The sequence below is a fragment of the Cornus florida genome, unplaced genomic scaffold (assembly GCF_030987335.1).
Source record: "Cornus florida cultivar Cherokee Brave unplaced genomic scaffold, ASM3098733v1 CherokeeBrave_3.0.0_Hap2_Chr09, whole genome shotgun sequence".
Classification (NCBI taxonomy): Eukaryota; Viridiplantae; Streptophyta; class Magnoliopsida; order Cornales; family Cornaceae; genus Cornus; species Cornus florida.
In genome coordinates, this window is record NW_026775579.1 from 86,454,823 (window position 1) to 86,482,097 (window position 27,275).

Sequence of the window (27,275 nt, forward strand, 5' to 3'; positions counted from 1 at the left end):
GGCAAGTAGTATCTGGACAAGTGACGAAATATTAACTGATTGGGTAGAGCAATGATGAGTTGAAGTCTTATGAGAATTAGTAAGCTTGTAGCACAAGATAGATTAGGGGAGTTCAAAAATGTTACAAGCCAGTTGCTACATTGTTTTGTAAGAATCCAAGGGAACGCGTGTGAATTTATTTAGTTAATGTTATGATGCCTAAAGCTTCACATGTATAAAAGCATAAACTCCTGAAACCTTTTTGTTGGAACGGCTGTTCTTTTTTTAAGGAATACTTATATGGCAATATTATATGCTTTTTTGTGCTTCTTCAGCTTGATGAAAGCAGCAAATTTTTGCCTTTGGTGTATGATCCTTCTAGCATCTCTGCATACTGGGGGGGACGACCACGTGCAGTTGCAACCCGTATTGTTCAGTTACTATCCGTTGCCGGAGGTTTTCTTTCACGTCTTGTTTGGGATGTAGTAAACAAGAAGGTCAAAGAGGTGAGCTTTTTATGCCATGCTTCCATTTTTGACTCAGTTATACTTTCTGATTTGTTAATACTTGCAAAAAGAAATCTACCACAGTGCTATCTGCACTTATTCTTTGATTTTAATTTAACCTTTTTCTCTGTCACCAGAATCATTTATTTACCTTTCCATGAATGATCTCTTCTTGCAGCATGTAACATTATTTGTTGCTGCCGTAAGAAGTTCATTTGTTTCAAAGAGCTAAAAATTTCTTGGATATCTGTATGAGAACTTGAGAAGAGTGCTCGTTCATGCTTTCAAGACAGAGTTCGACCATGGAAAGGTTTTAAGATATAAATTTGACTATATCAGTCTTGGTAGTGATGGAGGTTGTTAAAATTTAAATAAGAATATTAGGTCTTCAAGGAATCCTTTCAGATTACAAACAATGACTGTAAGAACTTCACAACTTTTACTAGCGATTTGCTTACATCAGTAACTTCTTTGAGACCATTTCATGAATATTTTAAATCTCGAGAAACTCATGCTTGACCCTTAACATGGAATTCATTGCCAGGAAGCATAAAGTGGTACTTAGTTATTCATGGTTAAGGGTGTTCAAAAGTTAATAGCATAAATCTTTTAACCTGAGTGTATAATGGCCAGACACCACTTCAGGATATGAACTTCCTGATTCCCCGTGGGGCCCATCTCTCAGGGTTTTATCCCCTTTTTTCGCTTGATGAATGTGGGGAAAGGGAATTTCATGCGTCCTGGAGGGTTAGTTGGGTGCTCAAATTGGCCCATATATAACTTGTAATTAACACACACAACACACACACACACACACTGATTATCAATATAGTAGTGAATGTTGTATTGTGGAGAATTAAAGGAGGAACATAAATTGTAATGAAATGATAAATAGTGTAGGAATTGCACCAAGAATCTGTAAGCAAGGGATGAACATGCTGCTGAAAGGAGTGATCTTTATGATTGAATAAGCTGCTCGTTGATTCCTTATTTTCATTAGACGAGGACTCCAAGGTCGAACTCTTTGCATTTAGGAATTTTATTTTGTAAAATTAATTAAAATCTAAGGAGACACATATTCCCATGAAGGCCAATTAATGCTACTAATCCAAGTAGTAACAAAAAAAAAAAAATCATTAGATCGCTAGTACAGCCCAGGCTTACAATATGTGAAGGCCTCTTTGGCATCACTTTTGAAAACTACTTTTATTTTTAAAAATGAAAAAGATTTACCCAAAAAAAAGAAAAAAAATGATTACTTATCAAGGAAAAAAAATAAAGAAAAAAGAAATCGAAGATGTTACCGAAAGCTTGTCTGCAACGTCATTTTAAAAATAAATCGTCCATTAGTGAGTTTTTGTCTTGTATATCGAGGTGCATGGAGGAAAAGATTGGAGACAAACTTGACCTTTGGCACTATTTTGTAGAAAAAAAAAAGAAGAGAAAAAGATGGCGAGTCTTTTTAAGGAACTTGTTTAAGATAGACTTTTGAGTTTCCAAAGCCTCTGGTTCACTGAGAACTGAAAATAAATAATATTTATTCAACTTTTCATTGTTTTCGTTTTTTGGCTTTTCTAAAATGAAAATTAAATTTTAAAAACTGTAACAAGCCCTAGTATTTCCAAAATTTGTTGACTCTAAAACTTCGGAAAACACAAGTGGTGCCAGATGAATGAGATACTAACCAAACATAAAAATAAATTATATTAAAATATGACAAGTTAAAACTGACCATGCAAGGTCACTAGTGGTCGCTGTATAAACTCCTAAACAAACCAATTTTACCATTTGTTATTGATATGGTCAACATGGATATAGTCAATGTTATACTACTTTACACTTTCTAGCTCTGGCTACCTGCTAAATGACTCCAAAACTGGAGAATATGAACTACTCACTTGGTGTTGTATGTGCAATTACAAATTTTGAGTCAACACATGTAGTCTGATTATTATTCATTTTTATTATATTCAGAATGAAGTTGCTCGAGCAATTGAGATAAGAGAGATTGTAACCTCTTTGGGTCCAGCATATATTAAACTTGGGCAAGCATTGAGCATTCGTCCCGATATACTTTCACCTGCAGCAATGACTGAACTGCAAAAGCTTTGTGATAAGGTAAAATATAACTTTCTTTTAATTTGCTTAACTTACATGATGACTATTATGTATGATTAAATTGAATTTCCTCTTTTACCCCAGGACCTCTCTCAAATTATGATTTTCAATATGGAATCCATAAAGTTTAGTATCATTAGTATGGAGTTGGAAAGGCTGGAAGGGGTAATTTCCTGGTGTAGTAATTAAAGCTCATGTTTCCTAGTGTGAGACATGGTTTTGAGTCTCAAGGCAGTCACTTTATGCAAATAATGCTAGAAGTTAGGTCTCCTCCCACTACCTTGATTAAGGGGGACTGATATTGGGGAATGGCCTTTTATGGTCTTTGGAATGGAGTTGGAAGGTGTATGGTCTTTTTCCCTTAATGCGGTGCTGATCTAGAAAACTTATCATATTTACACTACTTTGACCAGTCAGTCAGGCTAAATTATAACTGGAGCGGAAAATGTTTGGAGGAAAACTGAAGGAAGTTCTTAAACAAAGAAAAAATGAAGATGTATAAATTGGGAGCTTTATGATGTTTCTGCCCATTACTTGCCCCCCTAATTTTATTAAGTCGGATTAGAAGAAAGAGCTAATCCAATTCATTACAAGGCTTACTTGAAAACTCTATATTTTAATTTTCTTTGTATGCACTTTTTTTGACCAAATATTGATCGGTGTCTCCTTCATTTCTCTTTGTTAATTTTACATAGCATGTGGAAAATTAAAAAGGTTTTTATTGTTATTTTCTGCCCCACTTCATTTTTAAGTCCTTGTATATTACGATGACCATCATTTATATGTATTTCTCTTAATAAAATTTTCATCTCAACTGCAGTCCTTAGATATGCCATATAGACCTAATTTTGTAATTATAGTTTTTCCCAAACTTTTTTATTTTTATTTTTTATAGTAGTCTTAGGCTCTTGGCAGCTTGTTACATGTAAACATATAGACCTAATTTGGTTAAAAAAAAGAAGAAAATAACTCTCAAATGTTTGTGTGTGAGGAGTTATGATTGTGTGCTATTTCTACTCTCTTTGCTGACTGTTTGTTTCATGGTATTAAAGGTTCCATCATATCCAGATGATGTCGCGATGGCCCTTATAGAGGAGGAGCTTGGTCAGCCATGGCAAAACATCTATTCTGAACTCAGTTCCTCCCCAATTGCTGCTGGTATTTTATCATCAGCTGAACATTGTTTTAGATCTTAAATTTATTTGTGTTGTTGATTACTTTCTGAAACTTATCACGAAGGACATCTGACCCTTAGTTGCTTAGTGAAAGTTCATCAGTCTCTCATTATTTGTTCTTGTTTTGCAAAATCTATGGCAGCATCTCTTGGACAGGTGTATAAGGGCCGTCTAAAAGAAAATGGAGATCTGGTAGCTGTTAAAGTACAAAGGCCTTTTGTTCTTGAGACTGTAACAATTGACTTATTTATAATACGGAACTTGGGATTAGTTCTTCGGAAGTTTCCTCAGGTAGTGTTTATTGACTCACGATACTGCAGTCACTTGTTAGCTTCTATTTCTCTAAGCATATATTATTGTATTCATCGTCCCTTCTTATGTTTTCAGATCTCAGTTGATGTTGTTGGATTGGTTGATGAATGGGCTGCCCGTTTCTTTGAGGAGCTTGATTATGTTAATGAGGGTGAAAATGGAACTCTCTTTGCTGAGATGATGAAAAAGGACCTTCCTCAGGTCAGTCTCATCATATTTAAAACTTTTTTCTTATATTATTTGTGTGGCAATTATTCTGTTTCTGGAGTTTGATTTTGAATATTATTAATTAGAATGCTGGCTGGTATTAGATAGATTTTAATCACTGTAACCACTTAGAACTCATGTTAAAAAGAAAAGAAAAAATTTAAAAAACACATGGGCATGCAGTGCAAAGGTTCTCTCTCTCTCTCTTGCAACAAGAATTTACTTATGGATGATACTTTGTATATAGGAATGAAATATACAGTATTTATGGATAATATATGCTGTTGTTGCAATTGATAATTTTCCTTCATCTTTAGTGCCCTCATAAAGTACAACTTTAGGGTAGCTTCATAAAAAATTCAAGGTGACTCTTGCTCTTTTACCGGGTTCGCATTTTGTGCAAAATGAGCAGCAAGGCATGCAGCTTCTTTTCCGGTTCCATTGTATCTTTTGCTCTTAACAAAAATTGTGTTACCTGGGGACCAATTGGGTATTTGGGTTTCTCCTAGGGATGCTAGCTCCATGATTGTTTCCTATGAGGCTTTGACATGAGTGGGAGTGCCATGATTCTTTGGGGGTGCGCTATGATGGCATTTATGGTCACTCCGATCGAAAGGAATACAAGATGTGCAAAGGAGAACAATCCATGAAAGAAAATATTTGGGTAGAGTCCAGTTGTTTTTCCTCCTTGTGTCATTCACTGGACATTTTGATTGAAAGGAATACCGGATGTTCAAAGGAACAATCCATGAGAGGATTATTGGGATAGGGTTCAAATGTTTATCTTGTAGTTTTAGTTACAAAGTTATTTAGAGGGTGCCTTGTAAGTGTTCAGTATGGGACTTATGTGAGCCTGTGACTTCCTCATTATCTCTAAACATGGTTCTCTCTACTTGTGAGCCTCCACATAGTGAGAAGAATCAAATTTAGCTTTATTAGGTGATTTATTGAAATCCAAACTGGATCGGTGTTAGAACATTTTTAGAGATGGTGTTGGGAGCCTAATTTTCTATTATTCAGGCTGGCTATGGAGGTTCTGATACAAGGTTAAAAATTTAGCAGATAGGTATTACGCCTTCATGCAAGGAAAGAGAGGTTGGAGCTGGCATATTCACTAACAAAGGCCAAGTATTTAGGTGTAATTGATCAGAGAGGCTGGATAGCTGGGGAAAAGAAAACATAGAGCAGAGAAGATGTGAGCATCTCTACCAGCAGTTCTGGTCTTTGTTCCTATTCTAGAAGGACATGGGAGCATAATGAGCCCATTGGTTTACTATTGGCAGGTGTAACTTGACAGGTCTCTGGTGCAGAAGCAGATGAAGCTTCCCTGGATGGTATGCATCAACAGGTGAATATGGGGTGCTTGGAAGACAAAGGAGCTGGAGCAGACGGTTGATAGTGACCTTTTTGGAAGTGTTTGGGGGGTGGCAACCTAGATGTTTTTGTTGGGATAAAAAGGTTGCAAGTAAAACCACTTTGACCATTGTAAAGGCAGCAGCTGTGCACTAGAAGGGGATGTAGCTGGCAGTATTGTGGTTGCGAATGATGCTCATGGGCTGATGAATGTAGTGGCTTGGAAGCAGAAACAAAGGGAAGAACAGAAGATAGGTTGTTAACACCAGCTAATTGTACTCCAGCAGTGATTGTGATTACTACTGTGAGTCGGAACAAAGACTTGATCTCAGAAAAGCCTGCTGGGAGTGGAGAAATGGTACCACTACAGGCTGTTAGGGATATCTCATTAGATATTTTCTTAATTGTTATGATCTATTTAAACAGTTTATAGACATTTTCTTAATTGTTATGAGGAAATTCCAACACCCACCCTCTCCCCGGAAAGGTAAAACAAAAATGCTTCCAAGAGCCCTTGGAAATTATGTTGTGATTATCATGAGAGACTTATATCTTGTAGAATTACTTATATTGTGATGATTATGAGAAGCCTTGTTTTCTTTTACAAGTGAAGGAGATATATTCATCTCAAATAGCATCAATTAATTAAATGATTTTTAGGCTTGATTATAATGAAACTGGAATAAGTGAAAAAAACTGTCACATATTTGAATACTATCGTCTGAGTTTTCAGTGTTACTTGTGAAGAATTTATGGCACTTTCTAATAAGTTTCATTTTTTCAGGTGGTTGTGCCAAAAACCTATGTTAAGTATACTTCACGAAAGGTTCTAACTACATCATGGGTAGACGGGGAAAAGCTGTCACAAAGTACAGAAAGTGACGTCGGGGAACTGGTCAATGTTGGAGTCATATGCTACCTGAAGCAGGTGATTGACTCTATCAATTTACTTATGAAAGCTAATGCACTACAGATATACAGAGATATTTACCATTACCTTCAACTGTGTTTTTTTTTTTTGATAAATACCTTCAACTGTGTTTCTTATGTAAATAGCAATGTAATTTTTGTTTTTTTTTTTTTGATAAGTAAGAATTTATGAAAAACGCTCAAAAAGGGGAGCGGATACCAAAGATACAAAACAAAAGGCTAAAGGGCGCCTCAGGCCTTCAGAGAGGCCAAAAAAACAATAATTTCCTCCGTAGATCTATAATCTCTCCCTGAAACCCAGTAAAAAAGAGTACAAATAACAGAGAACTTAAGCATAGAAACAGGCTTCTCTTTTCCATCAAAATATCTCCTATTTCTCTCGAGCCAAATACACCACCAAATACAAAGTGGCGTAGCCCTCCAAGCATTTTGAATGGAAGCCCCAACGGATACGCCTCTCCAAGCTTCAATCAACCCTCTAGAAGAACAAAGCATAACCCATTGAACCCCAAATAAACCAAGCATCAATCCCAACAATCTCTGGCCATGCTACAATGTAAAAGGAGGTGATCAACTGACTCCCCATTGCACAAGCACATATAACACCGATTGACCACCACCTGATTCCTCCTCCTCAAATTGTCTTGGGTTAAAATCTTGCCTAGGACTGAGGTTCAAGCAAAAAAGGCGACCTTGCGGGGAGCCTTGGAACGCCAAATAGACTTCCATGGGAAGGGTTCTCCGTGATGAACCGAAAGGCATCTAAAAAAAGATCTGACCTCAAAACGGCCTTGCGAGTTAGGAACCCAGAACCAACAATCCGACTCCCCAAAAGAGATCACTTGGCTATACAAAAGCTCCAGAAAGCGAGAAACATCCTCGATCTCCCAATCCTGAAAATGCCTCATGAACTGAACATCCCAAGTCAGTCTCCCGTTATCAAGATGATAACAGTCAACAACCATGGCCTGTCGGTGAGAAGCAATCCTATAAAGCCGTGGCAAAGCGAGAGCAAGAGGGCGTTCCCCACACCAAATATCCTTCCAAAAATTGATCCTCCTTCCATCTTTAATTCGAAAGCGAACATGCTTGCAGAAATCATCCCAACCCCTCCGAATGAAATTCCAAACTCCCACCCCCCTTGGGCCACGCCTCGCCAGAGAGCACCACCCACCGCTAGTTGATCAGATATGTGCATTCTTCAGTTTTTTATTTATTATTTTTTATTTTTTATCGTTGAAGTAGAGAATTCTAGGCTCTCGATGGATTTAACTATGTGATTCTAGATCTAACTAATAATTTTTTTTGATCCCGGATAGATCATTTCTGTGTTTTTTTAACTTACCGAAAGCTATCTACTTGTGATTGATACCTTAAATTGATTTTTATTATAGATTCTGCTGATATATTGATTGGTTATGTATGGAATCTTATCATACATATTACTGCACAATTACTGTGCTATGAAGCATCCTTTCTATATATAGTGATAGGGATGGAGCAAGCTTCCATTGTTTGATAGAGGGGAGACAAAGAGGGAAGAAGCAGTCCTCCGAGCCCACCATTTTACTTCCATCTAGAAGTGGAAGGAAGAGGAGAAGAGAAATAATGAATATTTGTTGGATAAAATCGAAAAGACTTTATCACCCTCATTTAAGTGTATTGACTTTTATTAAAAAAAAGAAAAAGAAAAAGAAAGTGCATTAAATTTAAACAATTAAAGGTATAATAGTAAAATAATTATTATATCACCTCTTTCTTTTTCTTAGACTCAACTAAACAAAAGGAGGATGAAAACCCTCCCTTCCCTAGTGATTCCTCTTCCATCTGTCCTCCTATTCCTTCTGTCCATTTGTCCATCCCTCCTACCAAATGTAGCATTACCGTGATTCTATGAAAGTTATTTTTTGAGTACTGAGATTCTATGGATTTTTTTTTTAGTGATTCTAATTCACCGAGACAGAATCTTCAGTTGTTGCCACATTGTTAGATATTCAACACCTGACTTGGTATCTATGTTTTTTATTACTGAGAAGTGCCTATGAAGTGACCTCCATGGTCCCACAAAGCAGGAACCAGAACAGACCCTCAAGGATGCAAAAAGCATGTCTATTCACCACCTGGCTCTGTGGCCAATGCAACAGTTCCTTTCTGGGTCGACACATGTTGCCTTAGTAGACCAGAATCAGACAAGTTAAAACAACATGATACTTGACGCTACAAAACTCTCCTCCTGGGCATGAATAATGGCCACTGTAGAGTAACAAGTAGGCATCTATCTTACAATGATAAGCTTTATCCAAAACTTTTTTCTTCTATTGATGCATGACTTTTGAAGGGATATAAAACCCTAGGAGTAGGTTTTGATGGTTAAGTTGTCTCATCTAGATGGCAGATTGTTCTTGCAGATTGGGTAGCTAAAGGTCTTTGCGAGGCAAACGATGCCATACAGCTATGAACATGTTAGCTTTTTTATTATCAATATAGCAACCTTTGGTCAAGTCATGTGGGTATAATCCGAATAGAGGCAACATCATCATCATCAACAACAACAATGAACAAAGCCTTTTTTCCCAACTACTTGGGGTCAGATAGAAGCAGGGTAATCAGAATAGAGGTGACAGATGGAAAATGGTAGGGGGTATTCATTGCAGTCAGAGACAATATATTATCTGATTGAACAAATTAGGAGTTAAGAGGTTCAAAATCAATCAGTGACTACTGTTAAATTATTTGTTAGGTAAAAGGTACATGTTGAAACTAACTGAAAAAAGAAAATTTTGGATTGATGGGTAGTGGTGACCCTCACTTGGCAGACATCATTAAGCTGAGATACCGGAAAGATGAGCTCAGCTGACATGCCGGATGCCATAGGAAAAATGAGGCTGTTTTGATATTTCTTATATATATATATATATATAAATATATATATATATTTTAAATTTAGAATTTATGTATTTAGATAGTAAGCTTCACCCTGTCCAACATAAAATGAGAAGTTAAAAGTGATGTCAATTGAAAACAAATTGAGATAAATTGTTTAGGATGGGTTGGTCATGTGCAACGTAAAGGAGTTATGAATCAATATGAGTTGATTTGTGTCAAGGACTATAGGAAGGTTGAAACAACTTGGATGAGGGAGTGATTGAGAACATGTCTTTAGCAAAGAGCTGACCTAAGGTGAGGTATCCATGTTGTCAATCCCAAATAATGCACAAGGCTTGTTGCATTGACTTGATTTGAGGATAATAGTTAGAGCGGCCCTGCATTTATTTTAGTGAAGAAGCATTCCAACTCTCAAACAGTTAACGAAGTGGTAATCATACTTTATTTAAACTTTACTTCAATATTCGTAATATTCCCAATTGTAATTATCGAATCTTACCCAAGTTGCTCTTAGTCCTAAATCCTAATGTGGTAATCCTTTGTTTTTCCTCCTTTTCCTTTCTTAATGTCTCTCTTCTTTCTCTTGCAATAGAAAACCGATGATTTAAAATTTGAGTTGCTATTCTGATTGAGAATGTTGCATGGTTTGGCATGATCTTGTCTATTTGTTGTTCCTCTTTACTGGTGTGGGTCTAGTCAAATGTGAATTCCATTTGTCAAAAAAATAGATAAGCTAATCAGCTACTGCAGTATGATGAACTTCTTGGAGGCCATGATTTGAAGATTACTTAAAGGATGATGTTTGTTTGGAATCATTTTATAAACTGAAGACTTTCCATTGGCATTGTTATGGCATCCTGATAATTATCGAATAAGATTTAGGAAAATTTTGGAAACTTCTGGAAGTAGGAGATAGCACAAAAACTGATAAAATTTAGTATATATGAATGGCAGTATTTTCTTTTACATGGTAAGCCAAGAATATGGAACAATGAGGAGGAACTAAGATACATTGACTTGTGGAGACATGGATAAGAACTTCTTTCTGTCCTCATCTGTAATTGAATCAGGAACTTGGAAAGTACGAATGTCAGAATAAGCACTTTCAGATTAATGTTAAAAACGACATTCATTTCAAGTACCTTCAAACATAAATGATTAAATATATGAAACATTACCTAAAAAGGCACTGGTGTTGCTACATAGGGCTTTTGAGGGAAGGGGGAATCTCAATGTGCTTTTAGGATGATAAAGTCACTTGGAGGATCTTGTGTACCCTGCAGCATGTTGGCCTTTGGCAGTAGATCTGCCTAGTATTTGTTGATTTCATTGTGCAGACATAGGTGAGAACTGAGATAAAGGGACAAAAAGCATGAAGGAAGAAAAGCTTGGGTGTCTTTTTTTTATTTATTTATTATTATTATTATTTTTTTATCAAGCATATGAGCCCACATTTTGACAATTTGATCGAATTTTACTTGTATTGGATGCAAGATTACATAGTATATTATTTATTTCCTTGTACCTATTGTTTTATAATGAATGCTCATTTGATAATTTGATCAAATTGATTTATTACATGAACTTAAAGCAACAATTAAAGACAAATAGGTATTACTTGTGCAGTTGATTCGAACCTAGAGTTAGTGGAGATCAATAAGACTTGTGTCCTTTGAAGTGTTTGGTTGTAGAAGCATTTTGCAAGATATTGACTAATGGTGGAGAAACTTCAAAATTGTGTATTCCTTCCAGAGACTGGAAAAGCAACCTAAACCCAAAATGCTAAATAAAGATGGTTCTTAAATGGCCTTAACTATACAACTACGAGCCATGCAAGTACTTCCTGATATTTATAAGGTTAATATGTTTTAATGCGGAAAAGTTTATAGATTAGTCATGTTTCTGTGAATAAATGATAAGTTTGTTACAAGAGAATGGGGCATGAACCTAATAAAGGCGGGGTATATAAAGTTTAACCTGAACATTCCCTAGAAGTCTCCATATAAAGTTTAAGGGGAGAGATTGTATTTCTTTAGATGAGATCATGGACTTTTTGGGGTCTTTGGGTCCATAGTCTTCCTTTTTCTTTTCTTTTTTTTTCGGTTTTTGTATAGCTCTTGGGACGCGTTCCCCCTCTTGAACGCTTTCTAATACATCTTTACTTATCAGAAAAAAAAAAAAAAAAAAAAAAAAAGGAAGTCTCCATTTAGGAAAGCCTAGAGAAAAGAAAAAGGAGATTTCCAAAATAACAATGTTAGGAGTAGCTAGGGCAGTTCTTCGTCATAAAGAATTCTTGTACCCACTCCAACATGGACCAAAATATAAATGGCTATATTGTCTTTTATGTACTTTTCTTTGCTTACGATACTTGTGGCATGGATAGTTGCAAATTGCAGTGTGCAAATTCTCCACAACAAGCGTAATTGCAATTTTCTGTAAATATGTGGACAAAAAATTTACTCACCTACCTTTTCTAACTCATTTTCATTTGGATTCGTAGTTGCTTGATACTGGTTTCTTCCATGCTGATCCACATCCTGGGAATATGATCCGCACTCCAGATGGGAAACTAGCTATACTTGACTTTGGTAACAATCTATTATATGAGTATAGGGTGAAAGATCATCTTTCCACATGGTTAGCAGCATCATATGCATATACTTGTTTGAAGTACTCTGTGATCTTAGTTGTACATTCTTCTTAATTGTAGAAATAACTTTAGTAAACATTTTTGAATATCCAAGCCTGGCAAACCTTTTTTACTAAGTTGCCTACATACAAAATAGGAACATGGAATTTAGAAGAAAACTGCATTGATGTATGGTGAGATGACTGATTGTTTTAATAACAAAGAATATCCTTTTTAGCTTAACAGAAAATTCAACCAACCTCCTCTCGAGCAAGACAAATTTATAATCTTTTGCATATGTGATAATTCTGCCTAGGAATCCAACCCCCTTAAACCATAAATATATCCAATAGATCACCACACATAACCATGATATTAGGTAAACTTATCTCATCTAGAAAATGGGCCTGGAGTTTGCTTTTGCACCAATTATCGCAGGAAGGAATAGACAGAAAACACAAGAAGATGAAGGCAGTCCATAATCTTGTTAACTCTCCACAATAATAATTGTTGTTTATCATGAGAGACAGAGAGAAGGAGAAAGAGGACTTGTTCTATATCACACACACACATATACAAACCTAATAAGCCTATATAGGCTTATATAAGGGATACAAGTTACCTTAATAACATAAGGGCCCTACTAACATAATGTAATTACATAATGGCCCAACATATATGTATATATATATAACATTCTAACATTCCCCCTCAAGCTGGAGAATATATATCAAATAATCCCAACTTGGAATAGATAGTTCTTAAGCGGTTATGACCCAATGCTTTGGTAAACATATCAGCTAATTGATCTTCAGACTTCACAAATGGAGTAGAGATGCTCCCACGCAATATCTTTTCTCGAATGAAGTAACAATCAACTTCAATATGTTTAGTCCTCTCATGAAACACAGGATTTGAGGCAATGTGAACTGCTGCTTGATTATCACAGAACAATGGAGTAAGAGCTTCAATTGTCAAACCCAAGTTCTTTTAGAAAATGTTGTATCCGGGTCAACTCACCAGTAGTATAGGCCATTGCCCTATACTTAGCTTCAGCAGTAGATCGAGCTACCACTGTTTGCTTTTTACTTTGTCATGTAACAAGATTTCCTCTTACAAATGTGCAGTAGCCTGTAGTAGATCTCCTATTTGAAGGAGAACCAGCCCAGTCGGCATCTGTAAAACCTTCCACTCTGAGATGACCATTTGATTTATATAGTAACCCAACACCTGGAGCTTGCTTGAGATATCGATAATCCGAAGAACAGCAATCCAATGTGGCATTCTAGGAGCTCCCATGAACTGACTTACAACACTAACTGCACATGAAATATCGGTCGAGTGATAGTGAGATAAATTAATTTCCCAACAAGGCGACGAAATCTGCCCATATCATTAAATAGAGCACCCTCATCAGACACAAGTTTTGTATTCGAATCCATAGGAGCATCAACCGGGCGACCACCCAACATACCTGTTTCTTCTAATAAATCCAACACATATTTTCGTTGGGATAAACTTATACCTTTCTTGGATCTAGCAACTTCAATACCCAAGAAATACCTAAGTTTACCCAAGTCTTTAGTGTGGAATCGATATTGCCGAAACAACTTCAACTTAGCAATCCCTTCAGAATCATCACCTGTGATCACAATATCATCTACATATACCACAAGAAAGATGAAGCCAGCTTTAGTGCGCTGGTGAAATACTGAATGGTCAGTTTGACATCTGTTAAGACCAAATTTTAATGCCGCCTCAGAGAATTTTCCAAACCAAGCCCGTGGAGATTGTTTCAATCCATATAAAGCCTTTTTAAGGCAACAAACAGTGTGAAGATACTCCCCCTGAGCAACAAACCCAGGTGGTTGCTCCATATAAACCTTTTCAGCTAAGTCACCATGCAAAAAGACATTTTTAATGTCTAACTGAAACAGAGGCCAATGTTTATTAGCAGCAAGAGAAATCAAAACACGAATAGAAGAAATCTTAGCAACAGGGGCAAACGTCTCATCATAGTCAATACCATAAGTCTGGGTATAACCTTTGGCAACAAGACGAGCTTTTAAACGCTCAACGGACCCATCTGGAAGATACTTCACAGTGTATACCTAGCGACAACCAACCGGTTTGACACCTGGAGGTAATGAAACAAGATTCCACGTGCCATTTTGATGCAAAGCATCCATTTCATCTTGCATTGCTTTCCTCCAGCCCGAATCAGACAAAGCATCCTGCACAGTCTTAGGAAAAAATTTAGTAGACAATTGAGAGGAAAAACATGAGAAGGATGGCGATAGGGAATTATAAGAGACATAATGAGCAATGGGATAATTAGTGACACACGAGCGAGTAACTTTACGAAGTGTAATAGGCAATGAATCAGACACAGTGGACTGTGTTGGATCGAAAGACTCTGAAGATGATGGAGGAGGCACAACAGCAGATGGCTTTAGTCTTTGTGTGTACATAGGGGTGGCAATTCGTGTTGGCGTGTCGTGTTCGTGTCGACACGATTACGACACGGACACGATTAGGGTTGACACAAACACGACACGATTATTAATCGTGTCTAAGACCTTTGACACGAACACGACACGATTATTATACATGTAACACGACACGACACGCATAACCTGTTTAATAAATGGGTCAAGACTTGACACGACACGAAAAGACACATTTAAGTCATTTTTGACACGAATACGACATAGTTTGCTAAATAGGTCATTTTTGACACGAACACGACACGTTTATCTGACTCGTTTAGTTAATTGGGTTAATCGTGTCATAATCGTGTTTACGGGGTCAAACACAAATACGAACACGACACGTTTAGTTAGCTGGTTAATCCGTGTCGACACGATTATGACATGAACACGATTAGCCCAAACCTTAACCCGCTTATCTCGTGTCGTGTTTGAGTTGTGTTAGCGTGTCGTGTCAAATATTGCCATCCCTATGTGTACACCTGTAACAGGGTAGGCAAAAGAGATCTAGGTTGAAGAGAGAGTGAGGGAAGTGGAATTGCAGGAAGAGGCGACTCAGGAGTAATATCAAGAATTGAATCACTATCTGAAAAATATGGGACGGACTCACAAAAGGTCACATCCGCGCTAATAAAGTACCGTTGAGGAACAGGACTATAGCAGCGATAACCTTTATGGGAACGAGAGTATCTAAGAAATACACACTTTGTGGCATGTGGATCAAGTTTATCAAAACCCGGACCAAGATTGTGGACATAACATACACATCCAAAAACTTTAAGAGTAAGAGAAAACAAAGGAGAATCAGGAAATAAAATAGAATGTGGAGATTTGCCATCTAATACAGATGACGGCATACGGTTAATTAGATGACAGGCAATAAGAACAACATCACCACAAAACCGTTTAGGCTTGCGCATATGAAACAAAAGAGCACGGGTTACTTCTAAGAGATGTCGATTCTTACGTTCTGCAAATCCATTTTGTTGAGGAGTATAAACACATGAATTTTGATGAAGAATTCCTTTATCACTAAGATATGTATTAAAGGGTGTTGAAGAATATTCCTTAGCATTATCAAAACGTAAAATACAAATTGGACAGCCAAACTGAGTTTTAATTTCTTTTCGAAATTTTTGAAAAATTAAAAATAACTCAGAACGATCTTTAATCAGAAACAACCAAGTCAGACGAGAATAATCATCCACAAATGTCACAAAATAATGAAATTTATTGATTGAAGAATGTTTTATTGGACCCCATACATCTGAATGAACCAAATGAAAAGGACTAGAGACACGATTATTAACCCTAGACTTGAAAGACACGCGATGGTGATTACTAAGTTGACAAACTTCACACGACAAGAATTTCAAATTACTAAGAGTAGGAACTTGACGCTGCAAAACTTGAAGTGACGGGTGACCAAGACGACAGTGCCACTGGAATGGAGACAGAGAAGACTGAAGAGCCACAGGATAAGGTGCCACATCAAAGTAATATAAGCCACCAGCTTCATACCCTGTACCAATCATCTTCTTCGTCTTGAGATCCTGAAACACACAAAAAGTAGGATAAAATGTAACAGAGCACTGAAGAGATTTAGTAAGCTTACTGACAGACATTAAATTAAAGGGAAACTAAGGAACATATAAAACAGACGAGAGAGACAAGGAATCACTAAGTTGAGTTGTCCCCAAACCTGAAACCTTAGCGGAGGAACCGTTAGCAAGGGTAGAAGTAAAATCAGATAGAAGAGAAGAACATCCAGTCATATGATCGGATGCTCCAGTGTCTATGATCCAAGGACTGCGAGTGGAAGACAATAGACATGTGTGTGCAGTACCTGACTGGACAAAAGTAGCTGTGGAAGATGAATTAGATGCTTGCTTATAAGACAAAAACTAGGTATACTCGTCACGTGGGACAGGGACCGTATTTGATTCAGCTACATTATGAGATCCAGAAGCAACATCATTCGGAGAGGAGGAAACTTGATTTGCATAACTAGATGGTTTGCCATGAAGATCCCAACAAAAATTCACAGTATGATTAGAAAGGCCACAATGAGTACATTTTCGTAAGTCCCTGCCACGGCCACGTCCTCCCTGTGAATCACGACCGCCACTTGTGGAGCGTCTCCTACGACTGCCACGGAAAGTAGTATTTTTACGCTTTGAAACGATTAATGCTGAACGCTCACCACTCTGCCCAGTATTCAAAGTTGAAGTATCACTGACAAGTGTAGCGCGCTGAAGTCTAGAAAATACTTCAGCAAGAGATGGAAGTGTGGGACTGCCCAAAATCTGTGAAAGAAAACGGACAACATTAAAATCATCACGTTGTTGTTGCATACTTCGAACATCAGCAGTAATGGGCTGATACATATTCAGCTCCTCACAAACTCCCATAACTGTGGAATAATACTGTTCTATACTGTGATTACCTTGTTCAAGACTGAAAGACTGCTTACAGAGCTCATAAACACGAGTGATATTACCTATTCCAGAATACAGTTGCTGCAATCTGTCCCATATCTCCTTGGCAGTATCCAAATAAAGTAAAGTTGTACTGATTTGGGGTTCAATACTATTTATCATCACAGAGATGATCTGAGCATCTTCCTTTTCCCATGCATAAAAAGAAGCATCAGTTTCCTTGAGTTTCTCTTTAGTCAAATGAGTACCGAGACCTTTATCTTTGAGAAATTTTTTAACAGATTTAGCCCACAGTGTGTAATTCTTCCCATTGAGTTTAACAGAAGTCATGGGAGAATGAAGACTAGAGGTGGGAGAAAACAAATCTGAACTGGATGCCATGTTGTACTCAGCAAAATAGAGAAGAAAAAAAAACACAGAATCGGTATTCAGATCCGAACCTGGCAAATGGGCCGGATCTGGGCTATCCAGGGTTGGAATAGCTATTCCAGGTATAGTAAACCAGGATTGGAATAACATAACAGTGTAGCCAAACAAGGGTCTTCTTCTTCACACCTTTACAAACGCCGGTGAACAAAGCAGAGGAGACAATGGCGACTCAGGCACAAGCAACGGCCGAATTAAGAGACAGCTACCTCTGCAACTTCCGGCCAAAACAAAAAATTCAATGAATCTCTCCTCTGTAAATCAAGACGGTAGATCTGATACCAGACCTGATGATGAGCTCGCTGATAACCAAAACAAGAAGCTGCCGGCAATGACGATGACGAACGATGCAGATCTGATGACGACGAATGATGATGCAGATCCGATGACAGTGAACAAGGAGCTGCCGGTGATGAACGAAACACCAACACCACAATCGCGATTCCGATTGTGATTCCGATCTTAAACCACACAATTACAGACCCTCACACTCATGAATTCGTAGCGCTCTGATACCATGTTGTTTATCATGAGAGATAAAGAGAAGGAGAAAGAGGACTTGTTCCATATCACACACACACATATACAATCCTAATAAGCCAATATAGGCTTATATAAGGGATACAAGTCACCTTAATAGCACAAGGGCCCTACTGACATAATGTAATTACATAATGGCCCAACATATATATATATATATAACATTCTAACAATAATCATAAAATCAGCAGTCCTCTCGTAGCTGCTGATTTCTTTTGCATCTATCAAAAAAAAAAAAAATTACCAACTAACGAAAAGATAAAAGATAAAAACCAGTTTATCAAATCCGTAGAAGATAGAATAATCCTGGAACATATCTCTAGAATCTACTGGCATGTGGGTCCCATCCTGATCATGCTAGTGGCCTCAGAACTAAAACTTTTCAAGAGCTTTCGCTATTGTTAAGAAAAATCTCAAATGCGTGATGTCATTTTTACAGGCGTTAAGGCAAGAAATACTTGCATGTTCATGACTGAATGTATTAAACTAGCCAAATAATTTTATCAGAAGAGCAAACAACTCTCGCTCAATCAGTTTCATTCTTCCAAGTTCCGTAGTGTTGAAGGATTTATATATTTAAGTTACACCCACTCTAATAGCGTAAGCTTTTGGAGTAGATGGTTGTTAACATAGTATTAGAGCCAAAGGTCGCGAGTTCAAATCTCACCGTCACCCTAATTAAAAAATTGAAAAACATGCATTGGATCAAAAAGAAGGCCACACGTGAGGGGGCGTTTTGAAGGATTTATATATTTTAGCCCTCTCTAATAGCTTAAGCTTTTGGAGTAGATGGTTGTTAACATGGTATCAGAGCCAAAGCTCTCGAGTTCAGACCTCACCGTCACCCTAATTAAAAATTTTAAAAACACTTGTTTAACCAAAAAGAAGGCTACACGTGAGGGGGCGTGTTGAAGGATTTATATATTTAAGCCCTCTCTAATAGCTTAAGCTTTTGGAGTTGATGGTTGTTAACACTTAGCAAACAAAATCTAGAGTTGCTATCGAGCAACCATCTTCTTTAATATTGCTTTTTTTTTTTCCCCTGTAAAAGCTAGACAACTCCAATATGGCTAAAGACACAAGACCATCAAACTTTGCTCATATGAACTATCACAAAGAGACATCAAGAAGAATTAGCTTATTAAATACTGATGGAGCAAAGAGTCTTCTCTATCAGGGAGAGTTTTGAAGCTAGAAATGAATAAATGAGGTTAATAGTCCCACAATTGCTAGCGCAAGTTAGGCACATGGAGGGGCTAAGGGCTTCACCACCTTTAAAACTGGAAATGAATAGACAAGAGGTTAATAGTCCCACAACTGCCAGCACAGGTTAGGGACATGGCAGGGCTAAGGGCTTCTCACTTTTATTTGTGTCCACCTTTTTTTTTTAGTCATATCAATTTAAAGCGTTGATTTGTATCAGAACCTTGCCTTATGAGAACAAATATCATTCAGAAGCATAAAAGAAGTAACTTGTAAGTCTTGATTTTTCATCATCATTCATGTATGAGAAAAAAATGAAATTCCAAGTGAACAATCTCTAAAATAAAAGTAATAGAAAAGAAGCTGGTATGGATCTAGAAAGATGGAATAGGTGAGGCAAAGCATATTCTGAAGAGTGTCTCTCCACTTCAAGTTTTTAAAATATTAATCTAGTTGTCAAGGGTGAAAATGAGTGTTGAACGATGAATATGGATGTACGCAAGAAAAAACTGGGTCATCTCCTTATCAACTAAGATGGCAATATGTGACTGTCCCTCAAAACATAATGGGCATTCCATGCTGCATCCCAGAAACCATAGTTGTTCTGGATAACTGGTGGCAAAGTGAGTAATGCTCTCTAGGAAGACGTGACAAACTTCAGTTGGCTACTTGGCATTAATGAAAGAACATGTGCTGTTTAATGTTTTAAGGATCTTTGGGCTTCTACAATATAGTTATTTAGTTAGTCTCTTGGTCAGTATCCAGTACGGATTGTGCAATCACATACTTGGCTAAAAGAACTACATGTTTGCTCTAGTAGTTGTAGGATGTTAATATCTCTCTTTTTAGGCTGGCCACTTCAATTCCAAGAAAAGCTTAACTTTGATATTTATTTCCAAATATCCTACTAACATCCACTCCACAGGACACTTAATTCAGTTGCATCAGCTCTAGTAGTCACAAATATGGAAAGAATGGGGGAACTAGTCCTATGTAATTAAAATTTGAAAATTATAAATCAATTGTGATACTCCCTCCGTCTCAAATTAAATGTCCACCTTTCCATTTTTGGCCGTCTCAAAATAAATGTCCCATTTGACAAGTCAAAGTACTATTTTTTGTAACATTACCAATTTAACCTTCTTACATTGAACTTATAAAAAGTGAACCATCACATCTTGTGGAACCAATATAGACATATTTGGTAATTCATTCACTACCAATACAATAAAAAAATATTAAAACCCATTCCCTTAAAAGGTTAGATTCCTGAAAAGGGACATTTAATTTGAGATGGAGGGAGTATTATTTATTTTATAATATCAGTCTTAGACTGTGTGTGGGTGTACATATATATTGAGAAAAATATAATCCAAAAAATGAGAAAAATGCAACCAATAATAAACTTTTATTTTTTGTACCAAAAATATATCGGGTCGGGTTCCATCGTGAAGGGCATTTGAGTCATTTAAAGGGGCATTTCGGTCATATAGAGAGTCAAACTTCGCACATGACATGTCGTATTTTTTCCGTTATGGTTTGATGGCAAACTAATGAGAAGGAGGTAAGTTGATGGATTTTTAAAACGCCAAGGGGGTTTAATGGAGTTTAATTGGTATAAGGGGGTTATATTATAAATATTTATAGTATAAGGGTCTTTGTGATTTTACCCTGCAAAATAACTATTTTGAGGCTATAACAAGAATTTTGAAACATTTTGGGGGAAGTGGGGGCATTGCCCCCCATCCCCCTCTAGCTAGCTCCTCCCCCTAAATCCGACAATGGTTTCTAGTGTCATGATTTTCAATTATTCATCAATGGATTTAGTAAGTCCCTTAAACATATTTCTTATGGATATCCCATTACAAAGTCGTATGTTAGATATATGTTTTCTAAAGTTTGCTTTTGTTGTTTAGGCCTGGTCACAAAATTAACAGACGATCAGAAATATGGAATGATTGAAGCTATTGCTCACCTTATTCATCGGGATTATGGAGCTATAGTCAAAGACTTTGTCAAACTTGATTTCATTCCAGAAGGAGTTAATTTGGAACCCATTTTGCCTGTACTGGCCAAAGTTTTTGACCAGGCACTTGAAGGCGGGGGAGCAAAAAATATCAACTTTCAGGAGCTGGCATCCGATTTGGCTCAAATAACGTTTGATTATCCATTTAGGATACCGCCTTACTTTGCTCTTATAATTAGAGCAATAGGGGTGCTAGAAGGAATAGCTTTAGTGGGGAATCCAGATTTTGCCATTGTAGATGAAGCCTACCCATACATTGCTCAGGTATGGAAGAACTATTGGCATGTTGGTACTAGTAGGACCCTATTCATTGATAAGTCAAAAATATTCTTATATGCAAATGCATGTTGTTAGATCTCCCAGTGGGAAATCCAAATACTATTCTAGTATTCTCAAGTATTTTGGATGAGAACACAAGTAAGCTCCTAAATTTGATAACTTTTCTTTAAAAAAAATATTAAAATATTTATCAAAAAAAAATTTGATAACTTTCTTTTTTCTGGTAAGTCCTAAATTTAAGTACTTGTTACATTGTTAATTGTTTTGTGATAAACATCATCGGAATAAGATTGTGGATGTTCCTACAAGCTACATAATCAGACTTTAACAATCTTTTGCAGTCATTCATATATTTTCTAATCAATTGTTATGGTAGCTGAATTGTAATTCAATATCTAAACCAACACATCAAGTATCTGAATTGTTACTTCTGTAACAAATTTATTTGGAACAAATTCCCTAAGTTGTTGAAATGGCCATGGTAATTGTCTTTAAAGAATCCCTTTTGTTTTCTCATTTAGAAATTTCCAGTTGGAATAGCCTTAAAAGAATTTCCCAAGTCTGTTGACTTCTAGTGTCAAACTGGTTTGGCAATTAGAAGCTATGGTTTTGAGTCTTGAAGCTTAAGTAGTGTGATGCATGTCTTCATCCAACTACCGCAAGTGCTTTCCAACTTTTGTGAACCAGTTCATTAACTGATAGTTCCTAAGCCCTCTTACTTTGTCTTATTTTTGCTCCATGTCAGTCAAAATTAAAGATTAGTGTGATCTTTCTTTATTTTAATGTCAGAGGCTTCTGACTGATGAATCGCCACGCCTAAGGAAGGCTTTGCGTTACACTATATATGGAAAATCTGGAGTTTTTGATGCTGAAAGATTCATAGATGTTATGCAAGCCTTCGAAAATTTCATAACTGCCGCCAAAAGTGGAGGTGGGGAGGATCTGAATGGGGGGATGGCTGAGCTTGGCATCCTGCAAAGTCAAAGTGGTTACATCTTTCCTGGATTTCCATCAAGCACATCTCAATCAGAGCAGCCAATTCAAACCAGGGCAGCATTAGCATTTCTGCTATCTGAGAAGGGGAACTTTTTCCGAGAATTTCTCTTGGATGAGGTACTTTCATAATAAATATTATAGTAGTGTGACCCTGGTATTATTGATCATTGCATCTAATTTATAGGAGCTTCAGGCCTTCAATTGTCATTAGGCATAGAGGTATCTAAATTTTCATCTCTAAATGTTTTAAGGCACTACATTAAATCTTGGTCTCTAAATGTTTTTCTTGGTTGTTGCTTGTCATCAGACTCATTACTTCTGTTGTTATAATCACTAACGAACTAGATACACACACACACACACACACACACAAACAAAACAAAAAAAAAAAGAAAAGAAGAAGAATAAACCATACAATAGAATAGGAGACACAGAAAAATAATTCAATCACAACTTTCCGTATTAAGCAAAATTTCAATTTGCTATGTCCATCCTTAAAACTGACATTTCAGTTAAATCTAATGTTTTTTTCTCAGAAAATTTTGATGATTTAATTGCTATTTTTGTTGTAAATTCATGATGTCTGGTTCAGAATCCTGAGGCAAATATTGGCTCCTTTTTTTCACCAATGAATAAGTTCAATGCTGAGTACTTACTACTCCTTTTGCCTTTCTTAAACTGACTTCTTCAGTTAAATATCACGTTTTTCACAGGAAATTTAATCTTGGAGAGAAAATTGGCTCATTTTTTTCACCAATGAACAAGTTTGATGCTGATAACTTATTACTCATTTCAGACATCATCTAATTTTCACGTTCATAAAGATAAAAGAAATAATAATCCTCTCCGAGTCCCGTTATATCTCTGGATTTAATGGTCCTGCTCATTTTTTATCTATTAACTATGGACTCATTTTTGTTCTGTTCATGTTTAGTTTTTCTCCTTTCTTTTTGTATTTTGGCTTAAAGGTTCAAACATCATATCATTGATTACTTGCTGTTTACTTTTAACAATCATATTTTTGGTTTCTTAGACATCATTCAATAATTACCTGCTGCATTGAGTTTCCCGAGTGGAGTTTTTTTTAATGATTTTTTATTTTCTGCTCACCTCCTAAATTGTTAGATGCAATGATCTGTTTTAGATTAGAACTTATTTGTCTATTTTCTTCTTTCCTTCCCTGACTTGAAAGAAATCAGAGTTATGATTTGTAAATTATTGGCGTTCTTTTCAAGAGAACAGTGTGTTGCTTGAATTATATGATATAATCATATGACTTGCTGGTATTGGCTGCAGATTATTTTATAAGATCAGATACGAGTAATCTTGATAATCTGACTTCTGTCTTTAACATGGAAAACAGATTGTGAAGGGCATTGATGCACTTACAAGGGAACAGCTAGTACAACTAATGGCAGTCCTAGGAATTGGAAATGCTGCCCCAGTTTTCAGCATGGTTCCGTCTTTGGGACCTATTAGACCTGCAGCACTTTTACCAACCATAACTGACGAGGACAAAGTCATATTGAACAATGTTGAAAAAGTAGTTGAATTCTTAACTGCAGGGAGTTTAACATCAAGATCATCAAATCAGGTACCTTAAATTTTTCTGTTTAATAATTGAAACTTCATTAAAAAACAAGAGGATATATTTCCAAATTAAATATGAATTTTAGTATGGCACACTGATATATTTAATTTTGGTTTGTATTAAGAAGTTAATTATTCTTTTTTTTTTTTTTAACAAACTGGTTCTTAATAGATGAGTGATCTACGTGGTTTAGGTTCTTTTTCACCAAAATTATTGTGTCATGTCTTATAGACTATGATTTGTTCTAAATTCACACAATATGATTGTTGGTCTTAATCTCATATTAATTAATTTAGTATTGACATACCATTTTAATGTTTAGTGTGTTTTGCCTTTTATATTTAGATTTATTATGGTTCTGGTGGATGTCTTCGAAAGTTTGGTCTTGTAAGGGAGTTTGATCTAAATATTTAACTGATGATAAGAGAGACCTGTTAGGGGGTGGAGATTGGAGGTGCAAGCAACTCAAAGAACCCTCAAGTTGATTGAGAAGGGCTCCGCCTTCTGTACCATTATCCAATTTTCTTTTTTACTATTTATTTATTTATTGTTTGGGGGAGGGTGTTATTCAGTTGGTGCTTCTGGGCAGGGATGTTTTGGGACGGGTTTGGGTTTGCAGTTTTTTGGTTCAGGTTAGGTGACACAGAGACAATGAGGGCTTTGTCAAGGTGTTTGAAGGGCAAGGGGACATCAATTGAAGCTGGTAAGGAGGTTAGTTATTCCGGTACATGGAAATGTGGAAGGAGAAAAACCCTAGTTTTATTCTCAGAGGATGTAAGGGGTGGAGCTCCATAGGGCAATTTCTGGAAAGCTTCAAGAAGAAATCCTATCGGTAGGTGTTGGAAACCTATACAGTTGCTGGAAGAAGATGCTTTTAGCAGTCAGGGTTTCTGTTTATACAATGCTATCAAAGATGATTATGAGTCATAGACTTCAGCATCTACATAAATGTCTAGTGGGTTGTGTAGGTGCGATACGGTTGTTCTGGTGATGGCTAGTAAGTAATAAGGTGTAGTACAGTGTAATATTCCAGCAGGAGTAAAGGTGTTGGACCTTAGTGGTTCACTACTTTTTAAGTTCCCCTTTGTGGCGGAGGCCGACTTTACCTTGGAAGAGAAACACTTGATGTTTGAATGATTCATTTTAACGTATGATTGACGGGTGAACAAAACCTAGTGTATTGGCAGAGAGTTCAATGTCAGTTGATTTCTTATGCAAAGTTTTGGTCCTGGCATCTTTGCATCTTTGAAGAAAATTTGGATTTTAGCGAGGCTTATGAGCTTAAGGATATTCTTCGTGAAGGGGAAAGTTTCAGTGAGTCAAATTATAAATTATAGAGTGCCTACTTTGATGTCTTGAATGGGAGGAACACTTCTTGGGTGGTTCTTAGGTCTCTACCAAACCAGATTCGTAACATTATTATTGTACTTAATAGTGGTGGGGTTCATTGTGGAGAAGGGTGCTAAGTTTTATGGCTCGAATTTGGAGTGCGAGTAGCATTCTGGCAGACGTGAACAAATTCAAGTTATTTGGAACCAGTTCAATTTTTTCATGAACCAGTTGGACATGCAACCCCAATTGAACCAGTTTAAGAAAAGTTGAACCAGTTGGATCTAGAAGACTGCTATTTTAGAGTTGAAGATTGATATGGCAACTCCTTGTGGCAAGTTGAGGAATACTTGTCCAACAAAAAATTGAGTTTAAAGACTATAAATATATATGGGTTGAGAGGTGTAGAAAAATAGAGAGAATAAGATGTAAGGGGTTTAAGGGTGAGTGTTGTGAGGAAATGGGAGACTATATGTAATTCCCGAGGGTATAAATGTAGCCTCAAAAGAGAGAGTGAGTGGGGTTTTGACATCTGGTTGTATATTATCTTTCTTGATTCATAATAGTGGAAATCTCTCTCTCCATGGACGTAGCCCTAGAGTTGGGTGAACTATGTAAAAATATTGTGTCGTGTGTGAATCTGTATGATTGTTCTCTCCCTATATGCTTGTGTTGTGAGATGTGATGATGCTTCAGTTGTGTATGATGAAGGAGGGATTTAACTCTCAACAACAACTGACTTTTGTTGAGTGGGTTGGAGGAAGTTATTATGCCCAACAAAGGGTCTATTCTGGTATTTAGAAATTGTGGTTGAGGCGGCAAATTTTGTGGAAATGGTATAGTGGTGGAGAGGGTATAGAGTCGAGGGCTTTGTAATTTTGTTCCAGCCAAGAAAACCAAGACATTGGAGGAAAAATTGGAACAATGGAATGGAAATGAGTTAATTGATTTTGCCATCAGGAGAAATAGTGGATGTTCTAGACATGCTCTGAGAGTTGCAGATTGCTGCTACAGGATCTGTGCTTGCCTATATTATATGACATGATAAATACATGTGGAACAATGCTTGAATAATGAAGAAAATCAATTTCTTGCTAGAATGGGAACAATTATTTTATTAACTATAATACATATGTTCAATTTTCAAATTTCTGGAGATGAAGAGGCATGCAATTGCCTTGTCCACCACACCTGAAACAATCTTTCTTACTGGTGTTTCTTCTTTGTGCATATACAGGGTATTAATGTTATTCGGGTGATTCAAGAGCTTCTTCCAGTTTTGCCAGGGCTCTCCTCGGTGGCTCCGGAGGTCCTCAGTCGATTGTCTTCTCGAGTATTCGCACGCTTAATTCGGGATATATTTTTGCAATGAAGTTTCTGTAGCCTTGCTGCTTAAGGTCCCTCAATTGTGCATATGTTGTACAAATTATTGAGATCATGTATATATATATATATGCAAATTGGTCTCACTAATCCATGTCTGTTGCATTTATTTATCTCACTGCTCCCACGCAAACCAATTGATTGAAGTCTTAGTTCTTGTATGTCAGATCAAATGACTCTGAGATGTAAAGTTCGATGATATGGAAATTCACAGGAAATCTAACAACGATGTTATGCAATGAAAGAAGTTATAACCACACTTTACTTTTGTTCTCCTGTCATTCATGCGTTAAAATGAAGAGATGGTTGAGTTGTTAAACTGATTGCCTGTTTGCTTTGTAGAAATGGTGCCGGAGTTTTTCTCTCCTTTCGATGCCGTGCTTTGGATTTGAAGGGCTCAAGGTATCGTGTGGCTATGCATTGTAGGTGCACAAATTGTTGTTAAACTGGACTAGGAGGAAGTTCAAGAAATATTAACCA

The 27,275-nt window shown here is 36.8% G+C and overlaps 1 protein-coding gene across 1 annotated transcript in view; it reads left to right on the plus strand.

Annotated features, from left to right (window-relative positions):
• LOC132274876 (uncharacterized) overlaps window positions 1-27,074 on the plus strand; it is a 29,366-nt gene extending 2,292 nt beyond the window's left edge. The window contains exons 4-14 of the mRNA XM_059776223.1: window positions 315-485; window positions 2,460-2,603; window positions 3,656-3,761; window positions 3,921-4,069; window positions 4,166-4,291; window positions 6,435-6,578; window positions 11,967-12,054; window positions 21,108-21,481; window positions 22,286-22,609; window positions 23,856-24,086; window positions 26,650-27,074. Coding sequence (XP_059632206.1) covers window positions 315-485; window positions 2,460-2,603; window positions 3,656-3,761; window positions 3,921-4,069; window positions 4,166-4,291; window positions 6,435-6,578; window positions 11,967-12,054; window positions 21,108-21,481; window positions 22,286-22,609; window positions 23,856-24,086; window positions 26,650-26,784 — 1,992 coding nt within the window. The 3' untranslated portion in view covers window positions 26,785-27,074. The remainder of the gene's footprint in view (window positions 1-314; window positions 486-2,459; window positions 2,604-3,655; window positions 3,762-3,920; window positions 4,070-4,165; window positions 4,292-6,434; window positions 6,579-11,966; window positions 12,055-21,107; window positions 21,482-22,285; window positions 22,610-23,855; window positions 24,087-26,649) is intronic.
• The last annotated feature ends 201 nt before the right edge of the window (window positions 27,075-27,275 follow it).